Source organism: Diospyros lotus, chromosome 4 (genome assembly GCF_014633365.1).
Source record: "Diospyros lotus cultivar Yz01 chromosome 4, ASM1463336v1, whole genome shotgun sequence".
NCBI classification, from domain to species: domain Eukaryota; kingdom Viridiplantae; phylum Streptophyta; class Magnoliopsida; order Ericales; family Ebenaceae; genus Diospyros; species Diospyros lotus.
The window spans coordinates 44,053,404-44,066,292 of NC_068341.1; the positions used below are offsets into that span (position 1 = coordinate 44,053,404).

Sequence of the window (12,889 nt, forward strand, 5' to 3'; positions counted from 1 at the left end):
CCCTCCAAGAATAATCAACTATATCTCCAACATAAATGTGTTTATGTAATTATGTTAGTGTTTTTAAATTAATATCATTAACGATTTAGTTATTTTTCACCGATGATCTCCTTTACCTCGTTGCCAACTGTTTCTTATCGTGCCACATTGCCCACCTAGCAGTCTCGTTTTCGAGCATTATCTCTACCAATTCCTCAACCCCCCTTGCAAACTCCATTCATTTTAACTCATTTACTTTTTCATCTTCTACATTCTAATCGTTGTCGCTCGCTGATGAAAAAAGTTATGATGAAAATGGGAGTTGACAAGAGGGTATCTTGGAGATAAGTTACAAAATATAGAAGGATAATTTAGGCATTTTGAGACACATGTATTATACGTTCTAAATCAATTCTAACAGTGTATGCAATAAATTCAAAAATAATATTCATGAATATAATTAAAATAATAAAAAAATTAACTTATCAAAACGAAAAAAAATCAAAATACCAAAGTTCAATTATGGGCTTGGCCGTTTCTTTTTTCCTTTTTTTTTTTCTCAAAGAGTTTCCAAGCTTACATGCATGCATCTCTGTTTATGTTATATGAAAATGAGAAATATTTTCGATAGAAAATGAAAACGTGAAAATGAATATTTTTAAAAAAAATAAATATAAATAAAATTCGAAACGAAAATAAAAAATATTTTAAAATTAAGCAAATGACTCATATAAAACGTTTTCGTTTTTGTGTAACATAAACGTCTGTTCCCTTTCTTTATCTTTTGACCTTTTTTCTTTGATTTTTTCTCATCAACGGGGGCGTCACTTCGCCATTTTCCCGGAAAATGTGTCGGTGATCATCCCGATGCTGGGGCTTTCCTACTAGGGTCCAGCTCGGCATGATGCCCTTCCACGTTGTGATGATTAAGAACCGTGGAAACTGATATTTTGGTATATATATGTGTGTCTGTGTGTGTGAACCTTTTTGCCTTATTAATCTAAACGAAGATCATGGATTGATTTAATCATTTGATCCCATTCCCACCTAAACTGTTAGCATGTAGGGATAAGAGGAGTTTCCTATTCTTGTTCAAAAGGTGAAATCGCTCGCCTCGAGTGTTCTCCACACCTGATTCAATAGAACGTGAGAGGAGGTTAATCATGGTGATCCAGCCGGACGTAGTGGCTAGACTCGAGCTCACCGCGCACAAGGAGTCTCCCTCACTTTGGAGAGAGATACCCCACACTATCGCTTGCGAGACTCGATCATTGGTCTTGGTCCAAGATTCACCACGAAAGACACTTTGTGCTCCCTTCTTGATCAACTGAGCTGCCCATGTGGGAGTTGTCTGTATGTATATTTTTGTTTCTTTTGAGAGTTGTCTGTATGTATATTTTTTGCTTTCCTAGTTTTATGTTTTTTTTTGTATAATTATTTAATTTTTTTTGTTATTTTAATTATAATCTCGAGTATAAATACAATCATATACATAAAGATAAAAGATTGCCCTCAATATATACATATATATATATATAAATCATCATCAACCATTGCCATTTCAACGAGTCACTTCAAAACCCACCTTTTTAGGCCTCCTGTTGGAACCACAGACCTTCCAATGTTCAACATGGCATGTAGGGGCCTTGCCTTCCCCTGGTGGTGGGTTCTTCCATTCCGTGGAAGAAAATAGAATGGGTTTTAGGGTTTTTTTTTTTTTTTTTTCTTTCTTTTCTTCTTAGGTAAGCAATAAATAGTAAAAAAATAATTATTAGTGATATGATCTTAATGTTAAATTTAGATGATATTAACCTCTGCGTCTTTGATGTAAAAATTTTAAAAGTTTGATACATATGCACATGACACTTTCAACAGCAGTAACATTAAGAAAAATAAAAACTAACATAGTTTATAATAAACCTCTTTCAAAACAAAAGGAGGGGGGGGGAAGCATCGATCACACAGATGAGCTAGGGTTTCAGATTTTCAAGTAGTTAAAGCACCAATGACCTAGTTAGGTTAGGTACGTAGCCAGCTAGCTAGCTAGCTAGATACTTGTCTACTCCTATTCTGATAGGCACCGTCTGTTTTCTCCAAAAGGGAGTGGCTGCTTGTGGTTGGCGCATCCAGTCACACACATATTCTAGCTTCCATGACACCACCATCCATTCAGTTCAGTATCACCAGACATCAGACATCCGCCCATCTTTGAAACTTCCAAGAGAGAGAGAGAGAGAGAGCTTTGAATTGAAGGCCATTGCAGGAGTAGGCCTGGCTATACCCCTCACTCATCATCAATCAGGAATTTGGCCAAATACATCTTTTACCATATGTACTTGCATTGTCTTTTTTGTTCGGATATTTGAATTTTTTTTATTATTTTAATTATATAATTTTAAATTAATTAGACATCTTATCATAGTTGATCGTGTATGTTAAAATATATATATAAATTATTTCTCATGCACGTGAGGGGTAATTTAGGGATTTTGGTGTGCAGGAGCAATTGTGACTAGATGTGCAGTTGATAAAAAATTGTACAGTTTATAAATATAATTAAAATAACAAAAAATTTGAATGTTTAAACAAAAAAAAGATGCCCAATTGCAAGAGCTATAATATGTATTTAGCTCACAAAATTTTGTTGGTTTTGTGTTGACATTAGAGCATTCAATAATCATCAATTCCCATGACCTCACAAACTCAAAAATATTATTTCAACATTCAGTTGTAATATTTATTATATTATTTATGTATTAATGTGTTATATTAATATGACTATATAACCGATGAATTCACAAGTATCTAAATAGCATTTTCGTTCTCTGTTTTATAAATTGTATATGTATTTTTTATTTTAATATTATATCTTTTAACACGCTCTTTTATCTCTTGTTTTTTAATTTCTTAACTAATTTCCAATAAATTCATAAATCATACAGACAGTGTAAAGTCTATTAAAATTCATTATAAATTATAAAAAAAAGGAAAAAATCCCAGCTAAGGAAGAAAAAAAATTCATAAAAAATTAAAAAGTTTATTATTTTTATTGATTGGGCTTATTATAAAAAACAACAACTCCGAGTTGGGCCTAATTTTAAAGATTGGGCTGTTCTCGGGATGCCTTCATTGGACTCAAAATAGAATGGGTTAATAATATTCCCAACCCATTCCAATCAATTGGGCCCAATACCAACCAAAAAAAGCCCAAAAACACATGAACCCATTAATTTAATCATTTTTCAATAAAGCCTAATGATAAAAAAAATGATAAAATAAAAACTTAACCTGCGTTTCATAATTTTGATTTGTTTTTACTTTTTCTTTTTTTTTTGTTATAAAATTAGATCACTTTTTTATTTTTTTTCCAATACTTACAACAATAAACATATTTATGTTGAGAATGTTAGAAATTGCGCCTCAATATCTAAATCGAAAGAGCGTTGTGGTGTTTAAAACGAAAAGTCTTGTCATCTAATTTGCAAAATGGGGGTCAAGATTGTTCGAGATATCTTCAAAATTGCCCTTCAATACTCAAGTCAATACAAGTCAAGAGCTAAGAGAATAAGTAGCCACGACAGAAAAACAAGTAAAACCACAATCAATAAAAATTGAACTTTTTCGTATTTATATGCTTAGCTCGGGCCTCCTCCAACTAAGTCAGATCATAGCCTTTAATTGGGACTTAATTGAGCCCTAACCCGTTGAATCTTATCACTACATCAAATGTATAATGTGGTATATTTTTCTCTCGACTTGTTTATTTTTATTTTACCACTATTATGGATACAAAAAATAAAACAAATTGATGTGAAACTCACTATAGTAGGTGAAAAGTCTTTCGTGCACGTCCCAAACTGTTGGACTCTGCTTCTAGAGGCATAATTTTTTTTATTTTTTTGATGTATATATAAGTTACAAGCATGATGATTTTGTTAAACTTCCAAACCTCCAATAGGTACTTCTTGTAGCATAACTTCCGGGGGACATGTATGTTCTAGCAATGATAGTGCTTAAACAATTGCTGGTTATTTTTCACTGTTTATTATAATAATAATAATAATTATTATTATTATTATAATGCAATCCAAAACTCATATATAGACTCTTGTCTTATACAATCATCACCATCTCTTCTTGTCAACAACCCTCAATCTTTTGATTAAATGCCAAACAATCCCCACCAAATCTCTCTCTCAAATTTGAATAATGTGTGTTTTTATATTAATGTATTGAGAAAGGCAATCTTCTTAAATTATAGATTTTAAAGAGGTGTTTGACACATTATGGTTCTTGTAAAAAAATTGACTTATTTGATTCTTTATAAACTTATTTTTTGTTATAAATTAAGCTAATTTTTTGACCAATTAATAGAGTATTTGGGTATTATAAAATTCTATTAATAAATTAAATTTTAAAAAATAAATAAATTCTCATTCGCATAGATGTATATTATAATGCTTAGAAATTAAATATCCATGAATTGACGGATTTAAAAATGTTTAGTGTCCACTCCAAGTATTTTGAGATAAATAATCCGGTATTGGCATCACAAAGACCAACATTTGAGTAAAAAGTCTTTAAGTGCTTAGGAAAATTTGGCAAATGAAGATTGAGAGTTCCGCATTTATATGAGCAACCATTTAAAAACTTTCTCTCCCATTTGTATATAGTTGTAAATAGTTTTTGTTTTGTTCAAAGGAATGTTCTTTATTTGCTAGTATAGTTTCTCTTCTTTCTTTTTTTTTCATTATAATGCTCGGGATATACCCTAACATAAATCTGTAGACAATTTTTAGTTTCTTTTCAATGAATTTTTTTATTCACAAAAAAAAATTCTACTAATAAAATTTGAATTCATGACCTATTAAGTTATCCCATACTCAAATTTGTTGTCACACGAAATTTAATCTTCATTTAAAGTTTTTAATATATATAAAAAATAAATTACAACTCTCAATTGTCATCTAATTAGGGGTGTGTAAATCATAACCAAACCAAATTAATTGAAAAACTAAATTAACTGATAATTGAAAAAATCAAAATCAATTCATATAAATCAATCTAATTGATTAAAATAAAGAAGCACAAAAAAATTAAACTAACCGATAGCAAACACTTACAATTGAAGAAAACAATGTTATTTTATAAATATTAAAATAATATTATTTTAAAATTCGATCGGTTCGGTTAATTCGGTTATTCCTACAAAAAAAATAATTTTTTTAAAAAAAATTAAACAAATCGAACCGATACACGAAAAAAATTATACAAAACCAACAAGTTCGATCGATTCGATTCGAGTAGATCAAATAAAATGAACTTCTACTCTCCCCTACATCCAATAAACTTTCATTTAAAATTTTGTATTTTTCAATTTACACGTATATAATACAAGTGGCACATTTAATATATAACACTTAACAAATAAATACAAATCTAGTGGATTAAGGATAGAATCATAGAAGGATTCCTTAGGCAAAGGTTTGGGCAAAGCAAAGCATAAAAACCACCTCAGCAACGCATGTAAAGCGGAAACGCCAACTTGGCTCTTATCTTTCTTTTCTTTTCTTTTCTTTTACCCCTAAAAGAATAAACTTTTCCGTTTCACACTCATCTTGCCCGGCCCTAAGCGGTTGGACACGAGACTCTTTGTTGTTTATGCTTAATTTTATTTTATTTTTTTAAAATTATTTTCATAAACTCAAGCATGCCACCTTTTTTTATCGTCAATTGTTGTCGCTTGAACAAAATAATAGATTTATTGATCGAAAACGTTATCATTAAGTAGCTTGAAATTTACAAAAAAGATAACGATCAAAAGGATGTAGTGAAGTCTCTGCACAAACATTCTAATATTTAAGGTAGACATTTGAGATTTGAAGGCAGTATTGAAATTAGTATAAAAAATATACTCATTTTAGAATAAGAACTCATCTATGTACAAAGAAATATAAAACTTACCGGGATCTATTAGGATTAGAATTTTTTTAAACATAATATTTATTCTTTTCACAAAATTTTTAGAGAAATTTTTGGATGTTGGAATTATCATATTTACGCTTTATTCAGTACTCCCTCCAATTAAGGGAAAATTTACATTTTTTGCTTGAATCGTTATTTTGAGTTTTTAATTTTTTTTAATCTTTTAATAAATTTTTGTTTATGACACATTGCCCGGGAAATAGATAATCAAGTGGGGATGCAATGTAGCTAGAAAGGATAAGAAGAAAGCCTTGTTGATGCCATGAGCTTTTGTTGAATGGATTCTTAGACTAAGGAGCCCTTTTCAGAGCCTCTCTTTTTCCTTTGCTCAATTTGCTTGGCAGCGTGAACTTTGTCTTTGCATTAGTTTTTGTCCCAAAGAAAAGAACCCTACATATATATATATATATATATATAGATTTGAGTGATTTGTCAATCACACGAATGTAATCAGGGCATGTTTTTGTGTGACGTCTCGTTTACTCATGATGTAAGGATGATTTTAGGTGTCGTGTGACGTCTCGTTCGAATAATCTTAGATAAAGATACATCAATATTTATTATTATTTAATTTATAAATTTGCAAACATTTAAAAAAAAAAAAAAGAACAAACGTAAACCCTAAATCCTAAAGTTTAAACCATGTAGGGCAGTGACAAAAGGTTCCCTCCAACCCAAATTCCTTATCTCAGCTAGGGATAAGATAGCAGCATGCAAGATCAACGGCTCCGGTGCTTCCACCTGTCCGTCCAGATAAGAAATTGCACCCCTTTGGGCTGAGAGACATCCATCCAACCCCAGATTCTTCCTCCTCTTTTTATCTTTGCTTTTTCTTCTCTTTTCGCTTTACTCACCATATTGTGCTTACTCTACATTTATTGATATATAGAAATGTTATTTAGATACTTAAAATTTAATATCTTATATTATATATTATATTGATACAAAATATATCAAATTTAAATGTCGAAAACATTTCGTAATTAATGTTTATCATATCAAGGATATTAAGATAAATAACCTAGTGTTGGTATTACAAATATGAACGTTCATGTTAAAAGCCTTTAAGTTTTTAGGGAGATTCGTCAGGAAGAGTTTGAGAATTCGTACTTCAATAGATATCTTTTACAGTCTCTTTCTATCAATTGTATATAAATGAATTTACGTTATTTTTTTAATTTAGAAGAGTGTTCTTTATTTGCTTCTTGTTTAAAAAAATAAAAAAAAAACTAATTAAATGTGGCTATTGTAACAAAAAGTCCCAAAATCATCTAAATATGTTTTAATCAAATCTATATTTCTGAATTAATTTAATCATTATATTTTGACTTTTTTTCCTATGGCAAATGGTATTTTTTATTATTTCAATTACACTCTTATACTTCCATTTTCGATTCAATTTAACCCATGACTTTAATATGTGAAAAAAAAATAAAAAAGATTAAACTAACTTATCTTACTTTATTTTTTTTATATACATCAAAGTATAGGAGTTAAATTGAATCGAAAATATAAGTATAGGAGTGTAACTAAAACAATGAAAAATTCGAATTACCACACAAAAAAAAAACTCAAAATACATAAGTTAAATTGACTTAAAAATGCAAATCTAGGGGTATAATTAAAATAACGAAAAGTTTCAATAGTTACACGAGAAAAATGTAAAAATACAGGAGCAAAAATATGAGTTTGGCCAAATATTTTTTTTTTGGTGTTATTAATAATAATAATTGTCATTAAAGTTACAATTAAATAAGTAAACAAACAGGGCACAATGTGGCAAAGAGAACAGATATATCTGTCTATCTTGTGTCGCTAATTGAACTTTTAGTGACAGTTTATTATCATTAGAGACACATAATATTACATTTAATGACATTTATTAATTTTTTACCTCTAATAATTATATTTAACTTTAATTATATATACTTAAATGAATTGTCAATTAGTGATGATTTATTAACATTTTTCCTTTTTAGATAAAACGACTTTGTCTTAATATTTGGCACATAAAAAACGAAAATAAAAAAATTAGACGAAATCCTTGCAATTAAGCAAAAAGTGTGTTAAGTTTGGGTTTAAACCTCAAAAGGAAAAGGAATGAAAAAGGAAAAGAGAATAAGAATGAAATAGCTATTTTATTTCATCGCCATGTTTGGTATGAATAGGATTATAATGACCATTCAATTCTATTATCATATTCGGTACGTTTACCGTTTTGATAGAAGGAAATTGTGCAAATCAATCGGCTCACAAAAATATAATCTTACATTATAAAAATTAAAAAAAAAATTCTTAAAAATGACATTTAATTTCAAATAATTATATAATTGTCAAATATATGTGAAAATAATAATTTTTAATTTTTTTTATAAGATTTATATACGTGTCATTTTGTAATTAAAAAAATACTATGAGGGTGAAAAAGTGATCGTGTCACTTTCATCCATTTTTTGTTTTGTCATCTTTTTGATTGAATGGCCATTTCTCAAGGAATCGGTCATTGCGAGAGAGAGAAAAAGAAAGTGAATTCTTTTTCTTTTTTCTCTATCTCGCTGTATCGAATGTGACCTTATAATTTGTCTTTTGCGCTATAATTTTCGTAACATCTCACAGTTACACTTAGCGTAACACGTGAATGATACTTATGTATTAATGTGTTGTATTTTATATTATATTAATATAAATATGTAACATATTAACATATAAATATTATTAAAAATATCTAAATACAGTACATATTTCTGGTTTAAGTTGCCTTCACTAGAATCCCAACTCCACTTGCAATTTGTACTGATCTCTACCAGTCTCCATCCACCTTTTTGGATTCTACCAAGTTGGCTAAAAATGCAGATTTCTTGAGATCAATTTACCAAATTGGCCATACAAACAATTATTTGATTTTCACTTGAAAAAAGGCCAATTAATATGTCACTCATCTTCCAAGCCATCACTCTACAAGTTTTGAGTTTATGACTTCCATTTAATGTTTAAGGTTTTGGTTTGTGATTCAAATTCTAAATTTATCACTACTCTTGAATAATTTTACATTTACGAATTTAAATAGAAGCATTCTATGATGCACGAAAACGTCTTGAGGCAGTCGTTTTAAATTATATTCAAAACGCCAAAAAAGACTTGGAAAATTGTTTTTGGAGAGATTTCTATAATTTGAAAAATATTTTGAGACAGTTTCATAATATTAAGAAAATATAAAAAATGCATTTTTGTCCACAAAGAAATTAGAGATGAAATTTTTTCATTTATAGTTTAATTTTTTTAAAAAAATGCATTATGAAATATATATTTATTTTTAGATTAAATAATAATTATTTTATAATTATTTATATTTAAAATTATAATTAAAAAAAGCTAATATTTTTTTTTATTTACGTGCTCTATTTTTATTTTTTAAATTATATTTTATTTTTATTTTATATAGTATCTATTTCTCCTTTTCTTTAATTGTAATTTAGTAAGAAGACATATCAAGAGCCCAAGTATAATCTTGACTCGAGTCTAGACATATCAAATGGACCGACCGTGTCGGTACGACACTGCGTGTTAGTTAGGGCATGTGACCCAATTTATGTTGGGTTGACCTCTTAAGAAACAGATTCTTTTAACTAAGATTATGCCTAGCACGATCTATATAAGTTTTAAGAGTAGCCAGAACAGAAGCCCATGACCAAATTGATCACTCAAGAGAGTGCAAATTTTAGTTCCAACTAAACCCTTTTGAATTATGCTTAACCGGACCGAACCAAACTATGTCTATGTCGATGCAATCTCCGACATTCAAACTAGAAACTTTTGGGTTCTATTTATTGGCCACCCACCCTCAAAGCTTGCTGACCTTCTTCATTTTTACAGAGTGAACTTGACTCAGTTTTGCATCTCCAATTGATTTTCTTTGTTTTTGAGGTGAAAGAAAGATAGAGAAGAGTGAAAGGAGGAGCAGCAGTTGAGCAAAGAAAAGAGAAGAATATACATTCAGCCAACACAACAAACACAGAAGGATCGTGGATGCTCTCTTGGTCAAGCATGGAAAAACATCAGCGGACCTTATCGAACAGAGATACATCATCTTCTATTACATGTACATACATGCATATATATATATATATATATATTGACAACAAATTAACCAGTGCTGCTCAAAGGACTCTGCTTTTGCTTGATTTTTCACCCCTGCAAATGTCAAAAACCCCATAGCAGAAGCTGCTTCTTCGGCTCCCTCAGATAACAAGATTACAGTGAACTTATCAGATATATATATATATATATTATGTGTGTGTGTGTGTGTCGGTGGGTGTTAATGTTTTATTAGGTGGAAAAGAAGAAGAAAAGCTCTAGAGGGCAGCCCAATCGATCTCCACAGAAGGAAACTTCTCCAGCGCGACGTTCTCCGATTCAGAGAACTCAAGAAAAGTGATGTCAGATTCTGGGGAAGAAGACCCGGCAGGCAACTCCTCGGACGGAGACGGCGCCGGAGACCTCTCCGCCTTGATATTATATTCCGCTCCAGCGAAACCCACCAGCTCACCATTCGACGGATTATGGCATAAAGGTTGCATTTTTATGGCAGTTCTGGGCGTCGGGTTGAGTTTGCCGGAATTCGCCTGTTTGGCCAAGGTCTGGCAGATGGATTGGAGCTTGGCGTCCACAGAGGAGTGGAGCGGCCGGTGATCGGTGAATTGGTGCCGGAGATTGGGGAAGTTAAGCCTGGCGAAATCGCCTCTGAGTTTGTACGCGGCCTTGTCGTAGGCCAAGGCGGCTTCTTCGGCGGTGTCGAAAGTGCCGAGCCAAAGCCGAGTCCGATTCCGAGGAAGTCGGATCTCGGCCACCCACTTGCCCCAATGTCGCTGCCTCACCCCTCGGTAGAGCTTGCCCGCCTTTAATGGAGCCCCGACTTGCTTCATCGAGACGGGTTTCGGGCCAAGAAGAAACCCAGAAGGCTTTTGCTGTTGTTGGAGCTGGATTTGCGCTTGGATTTGGAGGATCTGCGCCGAGGTGAGGTGGTTGAGCCCGATTGAACCGGTTTCCTCAATACCCATCTGGCCATGGATCGAGAACCCTTGAGAAAACATGTGGGCTGTCCATGTCGTCGAAGGAGGAGGAGAAGGAGAAGGAGAAGATGGGGAGTTAGTGGCGGCTGGGGTGGTTGAGGCGCCTTTCATAAAAGGCTCGAGGGCTTTCATCAACTCTTCCCGGAAGGGATCTGAGAAAACTGGACTATTACTGCTGCTGCTGTTGCTGCTGTATAAATCTATAGCTGCTGCCATATTCAACTCTGAACAAAGTCAAAAACAGCAAGGAAGGATCCACCAAAAACACTGGATATGCAGAAGAAGAAGAAGAAGAAGAAGAAGAAGAAAACTAAACCTTCGAAATGAAGGAAGGGGGAAGAAAAGAGGTTTCGAAATACAGAACCCTTTTGAAATCCTTGGCAAGAACCCGAGGGACAGAAAAACAAATCCTCTTGGCGGTTCTCTAACCAAAGAGAAAATCAATCAAAAACTTTAATTTATACACCCAAGAAACAACAAAAAAAAGATCAAAGAAAAACCAAACTGAACCTGGATCTCTATTCTGAATCACCTGGCTTTCAGTGGCTTTCTGAATGAAGAGAAAACAAACCAACCCTGAAACTGAAGATCGATTGAAAGACAGATGATGACAGAACGGGATTCAGAGAAGCGGGGAATTACAGAGGAGGGGGATAATACGAAGAAGAGGAAGACAGAATGATCAGATAATAAAGGGTCCTGAAACTCTTTTTGATCTCACCCCGGCGATTCTTCCTGCGTAGAGAGAAGCCAACTCCGTCGTCTTATATATACAATCGATTAGTAGAGGCTCTCTCGGCTCTCGGCTCCTCGCGGTTGGCTCTAGCCATGATTGATGATGGTCGCATGAGAGAGCCAATGGGAGAGCGACGCGTGGACGAACAGAAGAGAAGAGATCCCCCCTTCTTCCTTTTATGTCCTTTTTACTACTGTTGGGGCACGCCTGGGCTCCGCCCTCACCACTCCCGGACGAAAATGATGATGAAGCGTGATCCTCTGCTCTCGTGCCCTCCCCCTTGGATGCCACCAGCCGTTGATTTTCATCATGGGTCCCGAATTGAATGATGATCACAGCCTCTGTATTAGTTTTGATCTAACAGTAAAATTATTTAAGACATTAGTTTTCATACTTTTATTTTTTTTTAATTTAATTTTTTTATTATTTTAATTATATTTATATATCAATATTTTTAAATACATTTAACTCTTATATTTTGATATTTTTTTTATAGCAATAAAATTGACAATTAAAATAATTAAATCAAACTCAGCCCACATTGTTTTTATACACTTCAATTGATTCTATTATTTTGATTTTTTAAATATAAAAATTTAATTAAATTCAAAAATTAAATTAAATCAAGTTATAACTTGAATCGAACGAGATTGATAATTTTAACCGATTCGATTCGATTGTAACTAATTCAATCACCCATTCCTAGTACAAAAATGATGATTACGCACACCAACCAAACCCGATCTAATCAGGCTTTACATAATGCAAACTTTGGCTATTAGTGACAAAACCTACGATGGGCCCATAGCGGTTGATAGAGTGGACGGATGAAAGAGGATGATTGTAAAGAGCCGTTAAGACAAATCTTGTGGGGCCCATGGTTTGAATTCGGTGCCGCTGAAATTCAACTTTCGAGATTATCCCTAAATCCACTTGAATAAAGCATCTTCGCATGAGATCTCCCAAATTATATTTATATATTCAATCATCGACAATGTTATACTGTTTATATCAAATAACATAACGTTTGTTCGCTCGATGCGAATAAAATGAAAGAAGGGCGTAGACCTCCTCTATCCCCAATACCCTTCTTGCATGCCAGTATCAAGTAAATTCGACA

The 12,889-nt window shown here is 32.5% G+C and overlaps 1 protein-coding gene across 1 annotated transcript; it reads right to left on the reverse strand.

Moving 5' to 3' along the window:
• Window positions 1-9,928: 9,928 nt before the first annotated feature.
• LOC127799948 (ethylene-responsive transcription factor ERF060-like) lies at window positions 9,929-12,106 on the reverse strand. The gene has a single exon (XM_052334253.1). It carries the CDS (start codon window positions 11,247-11,249, stop codon window positions 10,317-10,319), a length of 933 nt encoding a protein of 310 aa, XP_052190213.1. The 5' UTR covers window positions 11,250-12,106; the 3' UTR covers window positions 9,929-10,316.
• Between the last annotated feature and the right edge of the window lie 783 nt (window positions 12,107-12,889).